At 32.2% G+C, this 23,388-nt stretch overlaps 1 protein-coding gene across 2 annotated transcripts in view; it reads left to right on the top strand.

Annotated features, from left to right (window-relative positions):
- Tbc1d23 (TBC1 domain family member 23) overlaps window positions 1–23,388 on the top strand; it is a 57,586-nt gene that overhangs the window by 26,675 nt on the left and 7,523 nt on the right. Inside the window, exons 5-16 of one of the 2 annotated variants that reach the window (XM_046455303.2) lie at window positions 1,432–1,555; window positions 5,197–5,321; window positions 5,413–5,459; window positions 6,194–6,297; window positions 7,624–7,746; window positions 9,705–9,797; window positions 12,088–12,258; window positions 13,280–13,322; window positions 15,067–15,176; window positions 17,918–18,057; window positions 19,123–19,167; window positions 22,007–22,095. In XM_046455303.2, coding sequence (XP_046311259.1) covers window positions 1,432–1,555; window positions 5,197–5,321; window positions 5,413–5,459; window positions 6,194–6,297; window positions 7,624–7,746; window positions 9,705–9,797; window positions 12,088–12,258; window positions 13,280–13,322; window positions 15,067–15,176; window positions 17,918–18,057; window positions 19,123–19,167; window positions 22,007–22,095 — 1,214 coding nt within the window. The remainder of the gene's footprint in view (window positions 1–1,431; window positions 1,556–5,196; window positions 5,322–5,412; window positions 5,460–6,193; window positions 6,298–7,623; window positions 7,747–9,704; window positions 9,798–12,087; window positions 12,259–13,279; window positions 13,323–15,066; window positions 15,177–17,917; window positions 18,058–19,122; window positions 19,168–22,006; window positions 22,096–23,388) is intronic. The other variant, XM_046455305.2, reaches the window with a different exon arrangement.

Below are 23,388 nucleotides of genomic sequence, written 5' to 3'. Positions count from 1 at the left end.
TTTTTTTTTTTTATTGTTGTTGTTACTGGGAATTGAACCACCCAGGGGCACTTAACCACTGAGCCACATCCCCAGCCTTAGTGACAGGGTCTTGCTGAGTTGCTTAGGGCCTCTCTGAGTTGCTGAGGCTGGCTTTGCCCTTTGGATCTTCCTGCCCAAGCCTCCTGAGCCACTGGGATTACAGGCATGTGCCATCATGCCCTGCTTAGTTAAATTTTGAGGTATTAAAAACTTAAATGCTAGAATGAACTAATGTAAAGATAGTATCTAATAAATCTAGACAGAAATGTGGGAATTGAAGTTAAGGCTCCTGAGTTTGGAGTCAGGGACTGTGTCTGGGAGAATGAAGCACTGTGCTTCCTGAAAGGTAGCCCAGTGCACAGACCTGATCTGGATCTGCTCCAGAGGGTTGTCTTCTTTGAGCTCAGATTCTTGGATATCTGGGTGAGAAGATGATACTATTTGAATCAGAGTTGTAGGGCTGGGGATGTAGCTCAAGTGGTAGAGCACTTACCTAGTATGCACAAGGTACACAGGGTTCAATCCCCAGAACCTCCAATAAAAAAAAATGTCATATCAGGTGGTCATGACCTTGGCCAGAGCAGCCTGCTTAAAAACTGTAGACTGATATGCTTCCTTGAAATAATGCCAGAAAACTGCATGGAATCCAGGCCTTTTGTAACTATTTCTACTTTTGAAATAATTTCTAGTTTTGAAGAATCTTTCACTGGAATGTGATGTTTTTTGAAAAAGGCATTTTAATAATTATAATGATAGAATATGTATTTGGAGCCTTTAAAACAATGTTCATGTTCAACTCTCCCATTTTACTCTCACAATAACATCTTGAAGGACAATTGTCAATAAGATGATATTTGGTGTCTTCTGGAATTCATTCTGAGTACCTGGTATCTAGGCTACGTTGACAGTTTCTAAGACTTTAGTTTATTATTCTGAAATGTTTATCTTTGGTCATTTCAGATTTTTGCCATTGCTAAAGGACATTCCTAACAGAGGATATGAGCTTTATTGGAACTAACTTAAAACCTCTCTAGGAGTTTGCTTTTTGACTTGATTGGAAAGCAAGGGGCAGGACTTCTTTAGAACTCTACAGATCTTTTGGGATCCTAATCTTATCACAATAACCTAAGTGCTGTTTCAGTGATTCCTATAGTCGTCTCACTTTGATTGCTGCCTGGGGGTTCACTTGGAGAGAGTCTCCCTAAAGTGGCTGTTGAGCTGTTGTAAACTTTTGTCATGTCAGGCATATTGAGGTGTTAGCAACTGAACTCTGTTTGGTTCTTGCTTGCTACAAATGCTGTGGTATTCAAATATTCTGGGGTTGGGGAGAGGAGGTAGGTCTTGCAATAATATTTATTACTAATGTAATTATTTATAATGTAAAAAAACACTGCTTCTTTTGTCTTCTAGGGATTGTTCCCTGAAGGGGAGACCATTTCATCTCTTCCGATTACTCATCCAGTACCATGAGCCTGAGCTTTGTTCTTTTCTTGATACTAAGAAAATTACTCCAGACTCCTATGCACTCAACTGGGTAATAAAGTGAAAGTAGGAACACTTAATGAAAAATAGTTTATATAAAACTATAGTGAGGTAGTATTTTTTCGAAGAAAAAAAAGAAAAATTCTAAATTGTAGATCATTACTACCTAAACCAAAGAAATAAAATTATTAGCACTTCATAATAACTTTCTTTATTATTTACTTTTTTAAGTTCAAATTATTTGATATGAAGTTTAGCCTTTTGTTTTATACATATGTAGAAGTATAACTAAAATGTATTTAGTACATATTAATGCATATCATGCATTAATGTATATCTGTATACTCACATACTAATTATAGCAATATATTTAATACATATTTTCACAAATATATGCTTATAATATATATAAACATATGATTTATATCAGTTCAATTTAAAACCTGTATGTATTTAGATTATAGGTGCTTGCCTATAATCCCAGCAGCTCCAGAGCCTGGGTCAGAATTGCAAGGTCAAAATCAGCCTCAGCAACTTAGCAAGACCCTAACCAACTTAGCAAGACCTTGTCTCAAATAAAATATAAAAAGGGCTGAGTGGGGCTGGGCATGATGGTGCATGCCTGTAATCCCAGTGGCTCAGAAGGCTGAGACAGGAGAATCACAGGTCCAAAGCGAGCCTCAGCGACTCAGCAAGACCCTGTCTCTAAATAAAATACAAAAAAGGGCTGAGGATGTGGCCCAGTGGTTAAGCGCCCCTGGGTTCAATCCTGGTATAGAAAAAAAAAGGGCTGAGTGGGGCTGGGGTTCTAGCTCAGTGGTAGAGTGCTTGTCTAGCATGTGTGAGGCACTGGGTTCGAGCCTCAGCACCACATAAAAATAAATAAATAAAATAAAGGTATTGTGTCCATCTACAGCTAAATTTTTTTTTTTTTTAAAAAGGGCTGAGGATGTGGCTTAGTGGTTAAGTACCCATGGGTTCACTACCTGGTAACAACAACAACAACAAAAACCCCAAAGTTATATGTATTTAAACTGTTGATGGTAAACAATCACAAGGAAAATTACTTAAGATTATCAAATGATTAGTGTCAAACAATAGTAAATTCAGTGCTATATTCTTGGTTATTGATATTTTCAAAGGGAAGTAAGTGGTTCTCAAATCTTGGTCTCGGGACCTCTTAAACTCTTAAAATTTATTGACAGTCCATTGTTTATATGGATTATGTTGATTAGAAAGTAAAACTAAGGCATTTTAAATATTCACTTGTTAATACACTTAAGAGTAATGATAAATTCCTTGCATAACATTATTATCAACTTTTAATGGAAAACAACTGTGTTTTCCAAATGAAAATTAGTGTGAATATTGGCACTGTTTTATAGTTTTACAAATCTCCTCAATATTTGGCTAAGTCAAGAGACAGGTGAATTCATTTATCTGTTTCTTTATTCAATCTGTAATGATATGTAGCCTTCAGAGACTTCTATTGTTCATTTTTGAGGGATTAAGCATGAAATAAGCCAATAAAAGTTAAGTATTGTTATGAAAATAATTTTGATCTAGTAGACTCCCCAGTAAATATAGATTCTGGGGATTTCTAAAGTCCTCAAACCACAATAAGAGAACTGCTTTTCTGGGTTAAATGAAGGTATTTCTAAAGCAATAATTGGGTACTACAAACTATTAAAAAATTAAGCATATTCTTTGATCACATGTTAATTAACTTTACTTTAGGAAGAATCCCATTTCTGCCACCTATTAACTGTGTGATATGACATTTAGGTTTCGGAACTTCGATTTCCTTAATAATAATAATAATAATAATATTTTTTATTTCTGAGGATGATGGGATGAGTTAGCAACCAGGAAATGGGAATTACAGAATCTACTCTTTTCTCTTCTGGACTCATTACATTTCAAGCCTCAATGGTCTATTCCTTCGTTCCCTCTTGGCCAAAGTCTTGTCACTTTTAGTTAAAATAGTAAAGTTCTTAAAAATTGTAGTTTCTCTGGGTTTCACATGTTGCTGTTAAATCCTCCTGAGATGCTGAGATTATAGGCATGCATCACCATGCCCAGTTTAAATAGTTCATTGTTGTTAGTAGTATCATATTGATGAAATGAAGCTTTCTTTCTTTAAATCAAGAAAGGAAGCAGTTAAAAGTAATTCCTAAATCCAGAGAAACCATAATTTAAGCAATGCAATCATAGTTTTAGTTGAGCTGAATTTAAAGATGACTGTATATTACTATTCTGTTTGTATTTATATCTTCTTATCTGTATTTATAGTAGTAATTTTTCAAACAACAAAAAGTATTAGCATTTTGTACTTTAAAAGCCCTGTAGTCAAATGTAATTACATGGGCTGTGGAGTCTTAGTCCTTTTACCTAGTCCCCACACCAGCGCTCACCAGCTCTGTAAATTTAGGAAAGTTGTTTCATCTGAATCTAGTACCTGTAAAATGGAAAGAAAATGACGACTTTGCAATCCTGTTATGAGAATTAAGAAGTAGTAACCTGACGGTAGTTTAGCATCTAGCAAAAAAGTATGCATTAAACATGTGTGTTCTCAAGATGTTTTAAATATATTCCTTTGGATGGAATTGTTTTTGAATCTAATGAACATTTAGAAATCTAAAAATATCACTGAATTCATGCAATTTAAAAAACAATTGGGCCAGGTGCAATGGCTCCAGAGGCTGAGACAGGAGGATTACAAGTTCAAAGCTAGCCTCAGCAACAGCAAGGTGCTAAGCAACTCAGTGAGACCCGGTTTCTAAATAAAATATAAAATTATAAAATAGGGCTGGGGATGTGGCTCAGTGGTTGTTTCCTTGAGATTAATCCCCATTTCCAAAAAAAAAAAAAAAAAAAAGAAGAAAAAAAGAAAAAAACCCACAATTGGGTTGTAAAGATACTTATAAATTAATGACTCTTTTTATTTGAAATACACAACCACAGAGCTGAAATCTATTGAATGATATGAATTTTATCTCATTTATTTGAAATGATTTACAAGTAAATTTTGGAAATAAATCACATTTACATTGCTGTTAAAATTACATTAGGTGTTTTTAAGTTCTATGTTTGATCCTCACTATTATAAGTTAAATACTGTCCTGTGATTAATAATAATTATGCTAGTTGCCCTTATAGAGCTTGATAGGTAATTGTACTATTTTTTTATGCTAAGGCAAAGGAATATTAATTACTTTGGGTATTCTAGATTAATTATTTCTCTTTTCACAACAGTGGTAGGAGATGGATAATAGTATTCCTTTTTTTGTTTGTTTGTTTTTTAAAACAGAAGTAGAAATGGAAGCTTTAAAGAGGTTAAGTGAGGGCTGGGGTTGTGGCTCAGAGGTAAAGTGCTCGCCTAGCATGTGTAAGGCCCTGGGTTCGATTCTCAGCACCACATAAAAATAATTAAATAAAGGTATTTAAAAAAACAATATAAATAAATAAAGAGGTTAAGTGATGTGCTCTAAGTTACACAGCTATTAAGTGGCCTGTTGTCCTTTGAACATACATGTTCTGCCTTTGGATTTCATACAGTAAAATTAAGGCACACATTAAATTATCAGGTGCAGAAAATTCAATGTAATATTACTTATTCATTTGCTTTAATATTTTTAAAAGAACAAGTCAGCTTCAGTGGTTTATGTCTTTCATTGCATTTCCTGATTGCAGCTTGGAAGCCTTTTTGCATGTTACTGTTCCATTGAAGTCACTCAGGCAATATGGGATGGATATCTACAACAAGCGGATCCATTTTTTATTTATTTCTTAATGCTAATTATCCTTGTGAATGCAAAGTAAGTATCAGATTGGTTAGATTTTTCCCCCCTCTTTTCTCATGGTGCTCTGTTAATGTTTAACTGAAAATCATTTGATTCCCTTTTACAGAGAAGTTATTTTGGCACAAGAGTCAGATAGCAAAGAAGTTGTTATTCGTAAGTATTACTTAATGTGGAGAATATATTTGTGGTTACTTAATCTCTCTAACACTGTTTTCTCATCCATAAATTTGGGAGAGTAGGGTAGAGCACTCTCTAGTTAGAGACCTTAAAGACTATTTCACCTTGTTTGTCATTCTTTAATGTATTTTCACTCTTTTTCCATATACTGTTTCTTTGGTTTTAGTATTCAAATAGAATGCCCTTGTCTCTCCTTTCCCAACCCTTCCTTAGTGTACCTTTCAATGCTCAGTTTACAGTTGCCAATGTGAAACCTTGTTTTCTTTTTTGGGTTCTCTTCAGTTTAGCTCCCATACAAAGATAGTCACTTCTGCATATTGCCTGGCACTTTTTACTATGTATAATAATGTTTATCTTACATTGTGATTTATTTTTATTTTCTCACAGAAGTTGAAGTCATGACTTATTCTTACTCATTTCTAAGGGCCCTGAGATTTTATATGTGATGTTGAATAAATCAGAAAATTCTTATTAAAGCTAATGAATTTGATTTCATTGTCTTACTATCCTTCACTAATAGAATTACGTCAACAGTTTATCCTTTGGGGAAATTAATTTTTCCACAAGCAGCTCTAAAAGCATCACTGTTGAAATTCCATTGATATAGTTTTTATTATGTTGATGTTGCTTTAGCTTTGAACATAAATATTATTAATTGTTGTATTTTTTGCAGCTTATTAAATGTTGTCATATCTGTAATCACATTTCAGAGTTCTTGGAAAATACTCCATCCAGTTTGAATCTAGAAGATATAGAAGACCTTTTCTCTCTGGCACAGTATTATTGTAGTAAAACACCAGCTTCTTTTAGGAAGGTAAAAGATAAGAAATGACCTACTCTTTTGCTTTCACATTTTGGGTACTTATTGTTTATTTTGTATCCATCAGTTAAAATCCTCTAAATTTTTTTCTGTCTTTTTAGGTGTTGCACTTTGTGTGATTTTTCCTATAAATATGCAGAAATAGATTTAAAAAGTGGGAACCATGTTACCTTTGCTGTGATTATTAGTTATTGCTGATCATGAGAAAATTGACTGAGATATTTCCTAAATTAGTGCTTTTGTGTCTTCAAATATTGTATTACAAAAACCCAATGGAGGTTATGTAGTTATGCCTTTCTCTGGAGTTTAGCCTTGGACAACTTTAGCAATACAGAGTTCTTTTGTAAACAAATCAAGAGTCACTTAGCCCTTAAGAGACCTAGATCCTTAGACTAATAAGTGGTTTCAATAGAAGACTGGGAAACTAAAATAAAATAAAGGATTAGAAGCACACAGGTTTGTCAGTGATCTCTGTGGCTTGTGAGATCATTGATGCTGTTTTTTGTTTGTTTGTTTGTTTGTTTTGTTCTTTTAAGCATTCTGCCACATGCTTCCTAGTAGTTAGTCAGCAGTGTCACTAAAATGAGGTTAAATTATGTTCAGTTATTGTGTCTCAGATGGCAGGTATAGTTAACCATTAATCTTTTGAGAACATTTCCTCAGTCAGTTAAAAAACTAATTCTAGGAACTAATTTAAGCTATTTTAATAATTTCCTTATGTAGATCATTTAATTTTCAACAGTGTTGGGTAAGTCAGGTGATTGAAAAGTGATATAACATACTGGGTGAAAAAGAAATCTTACTGATTTTCATTGTTGTGAGAGTAAACATAGTAAATAATCTGAATTAGTAGTTGAAAATTAGACCAGACTACATCATTGTATTACATAACTTATGCAATCAGTTTCTCTCAGATTTTTTGTTCTTATTACATTATGTGAAAAAGTTATGAGCAAACATTAAATTTTTTCCCCCCTGTACCAGGGATGGAACTCAGGGTCTCATACATGCTAGGCAAGCATTCTACTCCTGAGCTATATTCCGTACTCTAAAATTTAATATTTAACTATGTCAAATGGCTGTGTGGAATGTTATTTTTTCTTAAGTCTGTGATTCATATGATTTCTGACAGGGACTTTGTGGACTTTCATATCTTTTAGCCTATAATATTTGAGAAATATGATATTAAGTTTTAAAAGTCATAGGACTCAAGGATGTTCCATAATTATTTCACATTTTATTTTAGTTTAACAAGTCTATTTTTATGAAGAGTTTGATTTTGATTTTCTTGAAAATGTTTAAAAATTTCTCTCTAAATAGGATAATCATCATCTCTTTGGTAGTACTTTGTTGGGAATTAAGGATGATGATGCAGATCTGAGTCAGGCTCTTTGTATGGCCATTTCAGTGTCAGAGATCCTTCAAGCAAATCAGCTTCAAGGGGTAAGTAAAAAACCCATTTGACAGCTTACTATGCCTTTTATTTTATTTAATTTATTTATTGGTTCTTTTTAGTTATACATGACAGTAGATTCCATTTTGATAAAAATTATACAAGCATAGAATATATCTTATTCTGGTTAGGTTCCCATTCTTGTGGATGTATATGAACGATGGAATTCACTGTGAAGTTTTTATATATATACACAGGAAAATATGTCACATTCACTCCATTTCCTATCCCTACTCCCTTTCCTCTATTTCCCATTGTCTGAATTACTGAACTACTGTCCTCATCTACTGAACTTCTATTCTTCCTCCTACCCACTCGACTCATCTTTATTTTGGGTTTGTCTCCACATAACAGAGAAAACATTTTACCTTTGGCTTTTGGGGACTGGATTATTTCACTTAGCATGGTAGTCTCCAGATCCATCCATTTACTGGCAGATGTCATAAAGTCATTCTTCTTAGCTGAGTAATATTCCATTGTGTGTGTGTGTGTGTGTGTGTGTGTGTGTATCACATTTTCTTTATCCATTTGTCTGTTGAAGGGTACCAAGGTTAGTTCCATAGCTTAGCTATTGTGAATTGAGCTGCTATAAATATTGATGTGGCTGTGTCACTGTAGTATGTTGATTTTAAGTCCTTTGAGTATATACTGAGGAGTGGGGTAGCTGGGTCAAATGGTGGTTACATTCCAAGTTTTCTGAGTAATCTGCACATTGCTTTCCGTAGTGGTTGCACCAATTTTTCAGTCCCACCAACAATGAACTATGCCTTTTAAATATGAGGAATTGGCATTGAGGCTATAGCTCAGCAATAGGGCATGTGCTTAGTATGCATGAAGCCCCAGGTTCAATCCACAGCACGAAAAATAAAGAAAGAAAGAAAGAACCCACACTTCCTCCTTGTTCATTGATTCCCGCAAAATAATTTACAACAGTATGGCTTTTTTAGTATTTCTAATAGTGTGTTGAATTTTCTGTCCAGCTGATAAGTTTTTAAACTGCCAGCTTGTCTGCTATTATAATTGTCAGTAATTTTTTATCACTCTTGACAGAAATTTTTATAAATTGCCATATCTGTTTTCATATTTCAGCAAAGCAACTGATTGTGGCATTGTATAAGGGTGACTTTAGCACATAACAATTAAATTCTGAGTAGTTGCAGAGCTAATTGAATTACATGGTTAAATGCTATAAAGCTAGCAAATGAAAATTTTATGATGATTTGCTGATAATTTTTGTCCGTTATAATCTTAATAAAAATCCAATGAGCCAGGTGACCAGTGATATTTTTCAGTACATGCTGTTAATTACTCATAGTTCCTCAGTCAACCTTGGGCATGTGTATTTGGAAGGTGGGATATATTTCCAAGGTTCGACAGTGGAAAACAGATACAGGAAGACGGGCCTTTTACAGAGGTCAGTTGGAGTTCTTATTATAACTGTACTATGGTTTAGAATTTTAAAAATATAAGCATCCCAAATATTTTTCCTGCTTTTTTTATTGTTGCATTATAGTTGCCCATAATGGTGGGATTCGTTGTTCATATTTATACATGCACACTATATAACAATATAGTTTGGCCAATATCATTGTATCTAGAATTGTGTTTATAACTATATAGTGATAAACATTTCAGAATTGTCAGATTCCAATATAATTACTTTTATAATTCAAACTGACATTCTCTTGGTAAATATTTTAAGACTTTTGAGTCAAGAACAATATATTCAGTAAATTAAAAATGTATTTTAACTGTTAAAAATGAATAGGAGTATTTAGGACCTTTAGGTTATTTTTTCATATCTGCACAAATTGGGTCCTTTAATTCTGTTCGAGATCTGTTTGTTTTAAATGTAAACTTGTTTCATCTTCTTTGTTTGTTAGCGTTATATTGTGGATTATGAGCCTCATGGCAAATTACAGTATGGCAAATGTTGTTTTCCTTTTAGGAAGGAGTCCGATTCTTTGTGGTGGATTGCCGTCCAGCTGAGCAGTATAATGCTGGGCATTTATCAACTGCTTTCCACTTAGATTCAGATCTGGTTAGTATAAATGCTGGTAAATTTTTTGTAAGAGAGAAAGTAACTTTTTTTTTTAGTTCATAATTTTATATTTATGTTTCAGATTGGGTATGTTTCTTTTTGCTTAAGGAGGGAGTCTCTGCCCTTAGAAGAAATGTTGCTCTCAGACTTACTTTTTACCCAGTATACTCTTGTAGCATCATAAAGGGTAAATGAAAACTGTTAACTATGTCTTACTGTTGCTTACCATTGTTATGTCAGTCAATTCTAAACTTACTATGAATTACCTGTAGAGCATTTAGCATAGTGCCTTGCACCTGGTAAGTACTCTGTAAAGATCAGCTCTTATTATAATTGGATAAGACTTATAAAAGCTTTTACCATAAGCCATTTTTTTTTTTACTGTAAGCACATGTACTTATGTATATAACAGACTCATATTTAGTAAGGTTAGTATTTGGCATATGAAGTACTCAGTTATTAAAATTACTGCCCTAGAGTCATTACAATTGAAAGAGTAAACTAAAAATTAAATCTTGTCAGTGAAGTTTAGTATCATTTGTAGAACTGAGACTAACATAATTTAAGTTGTTCTGGGGTCATTAGAGCCTCAGAGATAGTGAAAATAGAGGAGTAGGGAAATAAATCCCATGCTGAATATGTAGTCCACCCTTCTTCTTTTCACCTTGTCTAGAAAAGTTGATTCTAAGGCTAAAAGGAAGTGTAGAAGGGCCTAGGTGGTGTTGAGAGGAAACTAATGGAAAATGAAGTAGACGAATTCAGAGTTTTGGACTAAATCAAAGACTATCCTGGCTTGTTTATATCCTTTATGTGAATTCTGTACCTTTCTCTTCCTTGATTTCTCTCATGCTTATTTTGAAAATTTACTCTATTTATTCATTAATAACTGAATTAAAAGTTTTTCAAAGGATATCCCGAGTTAACCACTATTATCAGCTTGTTTAATCTTCTGGACTTTTAATATATATTTAACTATTTCTTTTTTTGCCGCTTGCTTTTTCTTTTTACCTATTTCTTGGCGATCTTTCCATTTAACTGTATTTGTTTTTATTTTTAATGCATATCGGTCCATGGTAAAGATATTATTGATATAATTAATATTATTACTATATATTTATTGCCTGATATGTATATTTGGGTTATTTTAAGTTTTCTTGTTAAAAAAAAACAATGCTGCAGTTAATATTCTTATGCTTATTCTGTGATCTTGGGCCAAATATTTCTATAAAGTAGATTCTTAAAAGTAGAATTGTTGTGTTGAGGGATATGGGCATATAAATTTTACTAATGACCATCTAATTACCATTTATTTATTTATTTATTTGGAATTGAACTAAGGTGTGTTTTACCACTGAGCTACATCCCCAGCCCACTTTACTTTTTATCTTGAGACAGGATGTTGATCTGTTTTCCTAGGCTGGCCTCAAACTTTTTGCTGCCTTAGCCTCTGGAGTCAGTGGAATTATAGGCGTGTACTACCACTCCTGGTACCTAATTGCCTTTTTAAAAAGCTGACCTACCTGATATTTCATAACTGTAAACTGAAGATTGTTTCATGTCATCAGCATTATTGGAAATTATTAATCTTTTTTTTTTTTAAACCAAAATGATGGGTGAAAAACAGTGGTAATTACTAGTGGAGTACCCCTGCGTCTTTTAAAAAAGTTTCCCTCTTATATGATCTGTCCTTTTTTTCTATTGGACTTTTATTTTACCTTTTATGTAGCCAATTATAATACTTTAAAAATTTTTTTTGTAGTTATTGGCATACTTGTTTCCTTGAGGGTAAGATATTTTTCATCCTTGTGTCTCTAGTACTTAAAGTAGTGTTGATAAACAAATGGTTTTTACTATTTCTGATGGTCCTCTAAGAAATAACACAACTTGTTCAGTAAACAAAAAATATAATTGTTTTGATCTATTTTTTGGTCATGGACCCTTCTATTCAATCTTAAACTCTTTTTGCTGTGATACCGAAGCATACTGTAGCTAGTTGTGTGTTATATAAGAAACAACAAATATTTTTTTAGTAGGGTTGTATTTGTGGGGAGTGGGAGGGAGAGAGACACTCTTTCTGTGAACTTACAGCATTTTGTTCTAATGTATTATAGGCTCATTTACAGACATTTCTCTTATCCCAGGGATTACTTATAATAGCCTTTTCTTTTTACATTGTTTTCATGGTGGATCTTTAAATGTTGATTTTATTTTCCTGCAAAAATACTTCAAGTTTTGCAAATATATGTGAAACACACACTTGCCAAGTTTTTGATTTTTAAAAATTGTCTAGATGCTCCAGAATCCATCCGAGTTTGCACAGTCAGTAAAGTCCTTGCTGGAAGCACAGAAGCAGTCCATTGAGTCCGGCTCCATAGCTGGTGGGGAGCATCTCTGTTTTATGGGTAGTGGCAGGGAGGAAGAAGACATGTATATGAACATGGTCCTGGCACACTTTTTACAGGTATGCTGACATAGATTATTTCATTTTGCTCAGTTATTGCTATCACCTTGAAGAAATTTGCCTAGATAATTTTTAACTATTAAGTTCAGATTTGTCTGTATTTTTCTTCATAGCTTTTTGGTTTTGTGTCTTGCCAAGAAAGTTTGTCTTCTAGATTTTTTCACCTGTTTGTATGGTTTATTTTTATGTTTTAATTCTTGAACCCTCTGGTATTTATTTTATAAAAGAAATGAGGTAAGAATGATTTTTTTTTTTTTTTTTTTTTTTACAGATAGCAAACAATTTTGTTAGAAATTTGAAGTACCACCTTCTTATTACACCAAATTCTTCTGTGCATCAGGATATATTTCTGGATAATTCTGTTGTATTCTTTATGACTTCTTATGTTTTAATACTTTTTACTGTAGCCATATAATTCATTTTCATATCTTCACTTTTCAGTTGAGTAAATATGTATATTTATTTATGGCATTTAGCCATCTTTTCTTCTTCTTTTTTTAAAATATTTTTTTAGTTGTAGATGGACACAATACCTTTACTTTATTTGTTTTCTTTTATGTGGTGTGAGAGATTGAACCCAGTGCCTCATGCATGCTAGGCAAGCGCTCTACTACTGAGCCACAACCCCAGCCCCTCTGTCATTTATTTTTCATAATTAACTACAGTATTTTTTATGTTACATTTTCATTAAGGACAAAATATTTTGAAATCTTACCACTTTCATTACATCCTAAAATACCATTTAATTAAATTTGCTTTGACTCTTGCACTATTGGGACTATATTATAAGTAAAATATTAACAATCCTGTTAATATCTATGAAGTTGTCCCCTTTTTCCTACCAACCACCAGACCTTATAATAATACACAAGGTAAATGTATATGTCTCCAGGCCAAAGTCCAGAATGTCAAAGAAAAAATAAAGTGTCCATATATTGCATTTGTCAATATTTTAGAACTATCTGAAGTTTTATTTTAATTAAATTGCATTTTGGAATAATTTTATCATTTATCATTACAGAAAAATAAGGAATATGTGAGTATTGCCAGTGGAGGATTTATGGGTAAGGTTTTAATTAATTTCTTCACCTCCAGTTTTCAGAGAAAATTATAGTGATTGTCAGCAAAGCTGATTTGAAGTTAGTTAATGGGTAGGCTCTTTCTTCAGTCATTCAGTGTTTTCAAAAAAAGACACAGCCAAAAGAACATTTGGATAACAAACAACTGAAATAAGTGAATGTTGGGTGAAGGACTGTTTAGGAAAATGTGTTTAATTAGCTTGTGTTCTAAAATATATATATATATGTATTTACACACACACATGCACATATACACATGTGCACACGTGTGTGTGTGTAGTGCTGGGAATCAAACTCAGGGCCTCATGCATGGTAGGCAAGCACTGTACCACTGAGCTACGTCCCCAGTTCCTTCAAAATATGTTTTTAATAACATGCATGAAAAATTGCTCATACTATATGCCCTTGTGAAGAAGAAGGATTTGATAGGAATGGGAAATGAGCTGGAGGAATGCTTTTCACAGTATGCCCTATATAGTATTTAGGTATTTTATTATCATTTTATTTTTGAATTACTTGAAGGTATTAGCTGGTTTAAAAAGTTGACTGAAGGAATAAAATAAATAAATTGATGTTTTCAAATCTGCAGACTAATATCTGGCAATCTAGGAAAGTAAAATAATTGCCAAATTTCAAAGTCTTTGCAGGCAAATATTTGAGAATTTATGATTAGGTCAGTATAATAAGGTTTCAAAAGAACCTGCCTTATGTTTGGAAAAGAGGTATCATAAAAGTATGGAATTATAAATACTGGGGCAAATTAATGATAGGATCAAATCAATAAATGTTGAAGGTAATAGAATCTTGGGTTTTAGTTATGAGAGTCTTACTAGAAGTAAGTTCTGACCTAAATAGTTTTATGCTGTAACTTGGAGTTTTTGGTAAATTAGGATCTGTTTGCTCTTGGGTCTTTGTTGAATTAAAGATTATGGTTATCCTTCATTTGTGTATAATATGTCAAGATGCATTCTACTGTCATCTACAACTAATTAGAACACATTTAAAAAACAAATACAAAAATGGATTATGATTGTCTTCTATATATCATGACCTCATAACTACCTTGTGAGGCTTACACCCAGAGGTATCTATAAAGGGATTAATTAGTAGTGTTGAGCAAGTGTTGACCTTATGTCCAGTGGTATTTATTAAATATCTTGATAACATGATATAGAATTTGGTTATTAGGCGGATAATTCTCAAAAGTATTTGGAAAGCATTATTTTATAGTAAGCTCTAGATTTTAGAAACTTTTAAACTTTAATTTTTTTAACTAAGAATAATCTTTCTTTCTATAACTATTCTTCATTATGGGAAAATTTACATCTTCTTTTACATAACAAAGCCTTCGTAGGTTTTCTGTTAATCCTTTATGTCCTAAAATTGTTGAAGAGGTATCTGTTAGTACATGAGAGATTAGTTTCCAAAGAGGAAAACAAAAACCATACAATCCAAAGAGGAAAACAAAAACCATACAATTATTATCACCCTTAGGGACAGTTAAAAGTTATTTTTGTACAGGGAGCTTTAAAAAGGAGGAGTAGGAGGTTTGCTCTAGTCTAAGGTTCTTTATTTCTTTATGGAAGTACCAAAAAGAAATACTTATGATTATGTCCTTTAATATTTTTTAACTCAGCTATTATATATTTGTTATACTTACCTGGTAATGAATCTTTCCAGAAGGGTTTCATAGTTCAGGTTTCGTTGTGTTTTGTTTTTCTTGTTTAAGCACTGCAGCAGCACCTGGCAGACATTAATGTGGATGGGCCAGAAAATGGATATGGCCATTGGATTGCTAGTACCTCAGGGTCAAGGAGCAGTATCAATTCTTCTGTTGATGTAAGTGTGTGTGTGGAATATGTCATCAAACTTTTAATAATTTGCAGTAAAGTTCATTAACTGCTAAACCCCTACCATAACAGAAATGATGTAAAAATATCTAAATAGAAATAATGAGGAGTCGGGGCTGGGGATGTGCTCAAGTGGTAGCGTGCTCACCTAGCATGCGTGAGGCACTGGGTTCGATTCTCAGCACAACATTAAAAAAATAAAATAAAAGATGTTGTGTCCACCTAGAACTAAAAAATAAATAAATAATATGGAATCATTTTTTTGTAAGGTTAGTGAAATGATGGATTAAGCCTGCACAGCTAACCTAGCTAGAACTGTTAAGTGAGCTGGTTCCAGAAGTCTTTTAGCTTGGTCCAGCAGTATATTGGGGCTCCTATTTATATTTCCTGAACACACTATGTCTGTACCCTCCCCACCACTAATTCTATGATTAGGATTTTAGTCTAAATTCATGTGTAATATTGGACCAGCCAAAGGAAGATAGGAAATAATTGCCAATCCTGTTGTATTTGATATTTAGTTATGGAGATATATATTACTGCAGGAGCTCTGCCATAGTAAATGTATTTTTCTCTTCTAATTTGGAAATATTTGGGTAGTGTTCTGTGCTTTTTTAATATCTCACATTATTTGAATTAGATGTCACTAAATCATGTTCTTAACAAATAAGAGTCACCTATCTAACATTTACTTTTTAAAACAGAAATGGAAAAGTGTAGTACAGGATTGTGATTACTAATTTGGACTTAAAGTCCTGCCATACTGGGGTTCAGTTTTCAAATCTATAACTTAACCTTCTTTATGATCTCCAGCAATATCTTCCAGCTATATTTTTTCCACCTGTTGCAATAAAGTTGATAATAACAGAACCTTCTTTATAAGGATGACTTAAAAATGATTTGGGGATTAAATGAAAAAATACATACATAGTACCTTGACCAAACTTTTAATAGTAAATATATTGAAGTTTATCTGTAGCCATACAAATCAAAGCAAACTTACTGTCATCTTCAGCAGATAAGGCTTTTGTAAGAATTTTGTTTTTACCTTGATTCTCTAGATATGTGAGAGGTCTTTGTATGAAAAATTAAATAGTATTCTGTTGTATGGATATATTAATAATCAGTTAGTATCCTGTTGCTGAATACTTCACTTTTAATCTTTTTCTAATACAAACATTAATACAGTTAATTTGTATAGTGATATGTTTGCATATGCCATGATTATTTAGTCATAAAAGTAGAATAATTTGATCAAAAGATTACTTATCACAATCCTTAGAATTCTGCTGTACTATCAAATGACCCTCAAAAAAAAAAAAAACCCACATTATTCTAATTTATATTTCCATCCATTCCTTTGGATAGGATTTCTCTTGAAGCTTTTGTCTTCAGATTTGAAAACACTGATTGTGATGCTACTGTAGAAACTACCTTAAAGTTGTATTCTATTCAAAAGTTCCAAATAATTCCAGTTAGTTTAATTAGTTTTAATTTAGGGTATGAAGTTAGAAACATGATCTTTTGTATAGTTAATGACTTAATTATCTTAAGAATAGAAGTAAAATATGTTCACTGTAGATCATATGTAATTAAGAAAAGTATAAAGAAAACAAAATCACCTGTAATTGCCAAGGATAATCACCTTTCATATTTTGAAAAATTCCATCAATTTGTTTACTGAATGTATATTTACCTATTTTTATATGTGTATTTTATATTCTATTTTTAAAGTAATGATCACAGTTTATATAGTTTTGTTTTCTTTTCACTGAATATATAAACATTTTCTAGCGTTTTAAAATGTTTTAAAATAGCCGAGGTTGTGGCTCAGTTGTTGAGTGCTTGCCTAGCATGCATGATGAGGCACTGGGTTCGATCCCTTGCACCACATAAAAATAAAAAAATAAAATAAAAGGTATTCTGTCCATCTACAACTAAAAAAAAATTTTTTAAAAAGTGTTAATTAGATCATAAAACAATACCTAAATCTTTTGGCACTTTCTAATTATTTCTTCTCTATAAAATCTAAAGAGGAATTAATGGACAAAAGATAGGATCACTTAAATGTTTGACATCCATTACCATATTGCCCTCTAGGGTATATGTGAATATTCCATGAAATGATATAAGAATTATACTCACTCTTATTTACATTTAAATATATCAGAATAACCTTTATTTCAAAATTAAAAGCATAAATGAGAATGTTTTAAAAAGCAAAACTATACAAGGAATAAATATTTAAATACTTAGCAACATGAATACTAGTTTGATTATAATTTTCTTATTTTTGTAGACTAGTCTGAATTAAAGATTAGTAACTTTATTTCTTATTGAGTAAAAGAGGTAATTGCAGACTCCAAGCACTTATATATTGCCATTATATCCTAATTTTCCTTTATTCTTTACATTTTAAAAAATAGTTTTACCTAGTAAATTAGTTTGTTGGTGTCACCATAACAAAATAGCACACACTAGGTAGTTTAAACCACAACAATTTATTTTGTTGTAGTTTGGGAGGCTGATTGAGGTGTTGGCAGTTTTGATTTATACCAAGTCCCCTATATTCACATATAATCACATTCTAACGTGTGCTGGGAGTTAGGACTTCAACATATAAATTGGTGTTGATATAATTGAGTCCATAATGTGTGGCTAACCTTTAGCAGTAATATGTCTGCTGATTGTTTGGAGAACAGTTAATTTCTCTATGTTCTTGTTCTTCAGGGTGAATCTTCTAATGGCTCAAATGATAGAGGAATGAAATCACTAGTAAATAAAATGACTGTGGCTTTGAAGACAAAATCAGTTAATGTCAGGGAAAAAGTTATCAGTTTTATTGAGAATACATCAACTCCTGTGGACCGGTGAGTTTGTTAAATAGTGTGAATTTATGAGTAAAACTAAAGAGATGTGCCTTACAGTGAGTTAATGTTAGTTGAATTGAAAGTCTCTAGAAAAGAATCAAAAAGTATATTTTTTGTCAGATTATTTCATAAAGTTCACTATAATTACAGGAGTATACTTTATTGCTATAAAATTTTGGCTGTAAAGATTCCTCTCACCTTTTCCAACAGAATCCTACATTCTTAAGTTTAGATCATTATATAATTTTGTTCACAAATATAAGCTAACTCCATTTTTCCTGTGAATTACTGATTGGGAACATGACAAACAGTTGCCAAGCAAGTTTTAGGATGTTTGTTAAACTACTTCTCATTATTAATATCTGTGAGTTTTTATTTTTCCATGTGTTAGTCTAATTGATCATTCCTTGTTCCTATACTAAAGCTAACCTTCTAACACAGAATTTGTTTCTAGGCAAGCATGATTTTGGAAACATATTATAATATTTAATTTCATTCTTGTGTCTCATAATATCCTAGGAAAGTTGAAATATTTGATTTTAGGAACTGAATGTCAGGAATTTGTTTTTTGTCCCTTTATTAAGTATAGTACTAATGCATACAAAAGTATACTTATTCCCTTTTTGTAAATAGCAAAGACAAATGATACATTTTTTTGTAATCTAAAAATTGTTCCTTATCTAATAACTGATAATTGTTAAAACATTTTATCAGTCCTGACAGATATTTGCTTACTAAAGTTTTATCTGCTCTGTAAAGCCTCTTTTGGTGCTTTTGAATTATAGTACTATTATTTCTACTTTTAATAGCATGAACATTTAAAATTTAATTTTAAAATGCACTTGTTGTATAGACTAGTGATAATCGTAAGTGTTGTCTTTGTTAAAGTATCACTTGAAACTGACTTTTCTTCATTTTTCTTTGTGCTTGGGATGATTGAAGTATTTTTTTTAATAATATACACCTCTGGCTTAGAAAAATTGATTAATTATATTTTTGTTTTAAAGCTATTGCATTTTTTTTTTATAATCATTTTGTTCTGTCCTCTGCCTTGATTTGCTGTAGAATGTCTTTCAATCTTCCTTGGCCAGACAGATCATGTACAGAGCGGTAAGCCAATGAGTAGAGCAGCTTTATTGAACCTTTGTTTTCCTTTAGCATGCCTCATGCCATCTGTAAGCCTTGTGCTGTCTTGGCTAAAATTTCATGCAGCTACCTGAAAAGCTACTTTTCTCATTCTGCTTGTAAGAGTGTGTCATGCTGATGAATCTGTTTTTTTGTAGTAGTTGTTTTTTGTTTTTTGCTTGCATGTTTCTCTCTTTCATTCCTCAGATGAAAATCAAACTCATTCAAATCCAAGGACTTAATAAACACTACAGTTTTTATTCTGAGGTAGGGGAAAGTGAACCAAACAAAAGGATATATGTAGTTAAAAGTTAGCAGGGTATTAGATTTGGAGATGATTTACTCATTCCTTTCACCCTAACAGAAAACTATATAGCACTAAAAATGGAACTTTTTTTTGAACAAAAGTCCAACCATTGTCATTTCATTAATTTTTAGCCAGTCTTACATAAGAAATATCTTAGTAATTTATAGCATTATTGTTCATAAAAACCTAATTGTGTTATAGATTAGTAGTGAGAGACATTTTTTAGGATTGTTTATTTATACTTGCTTTCTGGTTCAAGCATTTATTATAAGCATGATCTTTGTTACTTTTTGTTTATGCTTTATATCAGGAGATAACCTATGATTTAATCTTATAGAATTTTATCATTTAGATGACACCCAAGCTTTTTTAGAAAAAGCTCTTACATTTTTCTTTGCCTTTTAATAGAAAGCTGAATTTCAAAGATCTTTGAACTATTTTTCATTTTTATCTCTTTCTGTGTTCATCAACTTTCCATTACTATAACAAAATACCTAAGATAATTGACTTAAAAAAGATAAAAAGTTTATTTTAGCTCACAGTTTGGAAGGTTTCCCATTGCTTTTAGGCCTGTAATAAGGCTGCGTGTCATGTTGGGAAGCACATAACAAAACAGAATTGTTTACCGCATGGTTTGGATGAAAGAGATAAAGAGGAAGGAGTGTGGCTCATGCATGTAATCCCAGTGAGGCTGAGACAGGAGGATCAAAAGTTCAGAGAGAGCTCAGCAATTTAGTGAGGCCCTACACAATTTAGCAAGACCCTGTCTCAAAATAAAAAAAATAAAAAAGGGCTGGGGATGTGGTTCGGTGTTTAAGTGACCCTGGGTTTAATCCCTCATACCAAAAAAAAAAGAGAAGTGAGGTCCCACATCCTTTTAAAGGGTATATCTTAAATGATCAAAGACTTCCTAGTCAGTCCCACCTCTTAAAAGTTTCCGCCACTTTACAATAGCACCGAGCTAGTTACTAAGCGTTGCCACATGAGCCTTTGGAAGGATATTCCAGATCCAAACTAAAGTACTTGAATGAACAGTTTAATAATTTATGAGATAATTTTACAATAGATATGTTTTAACATAAAATCAAATGATTTTATAACTTTTAATTCAATCAAACCTTGAGATTACATACTGTTTTCAACCTAATTTATAATTCCCAAACAGTATCTGTTACACTATAAACTATCACTAATTTTTTTCTTCCTCTAGAATTTTCTTCTTTCTGTTTTGGTAAAGACTTAGGCCAATTTCAACAAAATTAGGTTATAGTAAGATGTTTATTGATGATATGTATAAATTACTTAAATATAAATTTGATTTCTATCTTCTGGGAAAACTGAATTCTAAACTAAGTAAAGACATGTGACTTGATTCCCCCCCCCCCCACATTGGACTATCTCTTAAAAACAGAAGATGCTGAATGTCTTCATATATGGTAAAGAAGAAAAATGCTAGAGTCTTGCTTTATACTGGATAATCATAACTGAACCATATCCTGCAAATAATTCAATGTTTTCTTTCCAAGAAACATGTAGCATATTTTGTTGAAATATTTTAACTTTACCTTTTGGTTTATTTGGGTTTACCTGAAAAGAAGTAATCAGGTGTTGATTTTTATTTTAAAAAGAGAGGTCACTCTTCTGTAAACAATTTTGAGTGTATATGTTCTTTATACTTCTGCCATTTGAAAAAGAAAGGAAGATTAATTTTTGTGATTTATATTTATGCAATAGAAGTAGAATCTTAGTTTCAATTGAAATAATATAACAGTAATAAAAAATGGGAAGAAAAACTCTTGGATATGTGGGAGAAGTTTTGAGTCAGGCATGGTAGCACATGCCTATAATTCCAGAAACTTGGGAGACTGAGGCAGGAGAATGGCAAGTTCAAGGACAGTCTCAGCAACTTAGACCCTGTCTTAAAATAAAAAAGGTTAGGGATATACCTCAATGGTAAAATAGTAAAAGGCCCCTGAGTTTAATCCCCAGTACAAAAACAACAACAACAAAAAAGTGTCTTGAGCATTACTTTTGGAGTTTGATTATTTCATACCATAACCTGTTTTGACTAATAAACGTGTATATAGTACTTGCTAATACCAGCCATTATTCTAAGGGCTTTACAACAGAATTAGCTGATTTAATTGCCCCAACAACCCTGAAGGGTAGATATCATTATTACCATTTTACAGATGAGGAAGCAGAAGTACAAAGAAGTTATAGTTTCCTAAAGCCAAACAAGTCTAAACATTGGTTTTAAAATTAAAATTCAAATTGTTTAAAATTTAATTTTTGCAGATTTAAGAGCATTCAGTCTATCAAGTCCTTATCCCCCTTTTGTCAGCATAATTTCTTTATCTTCTTTCAGTTTCCTTAACATAGCTATCCTAAAGCTCTGGGTGGTACATGGGAGGCAAAGAATATTTACGTTTTGCTCAAATATTCAAATGATGTTTGGTGAAAATTTTGACAACTTCTTAAGTGATGATTTCCTGTTTTAAAATTTTTTCAATACAGGCATGTCAGCAGCAGTGACAGAGTGGGCAAGCCTTACCGTGGTGTAAAGCCTGTTTTCAGCATTGGGGATGAAGAAGAATACGACACAGGTATAGTAATACACTTTTCTACAGACTACTTTCCTCAGTCACCAGGAGTCACTAACGGGGTCATCCTGGGACTAATGACATTTGCTTTATAAAACAGTGACATTCTGTGGAGTTGGAGAGTCTATGGATTTCTGTTGAGAGTTTGGTTTAAGATAAATGTTCCTATGAGAAATCCAAGCAGAAATGTTGAAGTAGGCTTTTGACTGTAGAAATCTTCAGCTGAGGAGAGTTCTGATGACCTTGTGGAGTTATCAGTATAGGTGCTATGTTTGCATGTAAATCCCTTTGATCACCCACTAGAAGACTGAAGAGTTGTGGGACTAGATTTTTTTTGCCTTTTGAAATTGAAAGATAATATCCTAAAGTGCCACAAGATGGGGATATTGTACAGGGAAAGTTATTTTCTTTGTAAGCATCTTTATATTTTTAAAAATAATTTATTACTTTGGTTTATGATTCTATGACCCAGATTATCCAGATTAATTAATAATAATTAATTTGTGTATTGAGTTAGGAAAAATACCAGCATATAAATGTATAAAATGAAAAAAAACTTATATCTCATCTTGCCTTTTCTACTTTGTAGTATATGTTGCATATTTCCATTTCAGCCTCTGTATATCTTCTCATTCTCTATCATATATCATAATTTATTTAAACAGTCTTCTGATTTACACTGGTGATTTTCTTTCTTTCTTTTTTTTTTTTTTCTATTTCAAATGGCCACAGATATTTTTATACATAAATCTAGATGACCTTTTGAAAGTATAATTGTAAATTTTTAGTAGTAAGATTACTAGATTAAAACTTACCACATATGACCTTTTAATAGCTATTAATAAAATCACCCTCTGGAAAACTTGCATTGGGAAAAATATACTATTTCTAATTATTTCATTTTTTTTCTCCCCCCACCCCCACCCCCCGTTTTCTGTTGGCATCTCCTGTTATCTCTGTCTGAATAGTCTGCTTCTTCCTGAATATGTAAACTTCTCCATTAACAAAATGGAGAGATAAATGGATGAATAAATTGTGGTATATTTACATTTATCACATATAACTCACATATATTTATACTATGAGAAATTGGATAGTAACTAAAATGAGAAAACAAGAGCCATCTATATTAATATGCATAAAATCAATCATGTTGGGAATAGGGTAGTAGTTGTAGAAGAATACACTTAAGTGGTCTACTTTTTATAAATGTTTTATTTAAACTGCAAAACACTGTTGTATGTTAACAACAAGACATGTATGGGACTAATAACACCAAATAGAGATCATCAGTAC

The sequence above is a fragment of the Marmota monax genome, unplaced genomic scaffold (assembly GCF_021218885.2).
Source record: "Marmota monax isolate L192 unplaced genomic scaffold, Marmota_monax_Labrador192_F-V1.1 WCK01_AAM20220418_F8-fsc00053, whole genome shotgun sequence".
Taxonomy (NCBI): domain Eukaryota; kingdom Metazoa; phylum Chordata; class Mammalia; order Rodentia; family Sciuridae; genus Marmota; species Marmota monax.
This window is presented reverse-complemented; position numbering and strand designations above follow the sequence as displayed.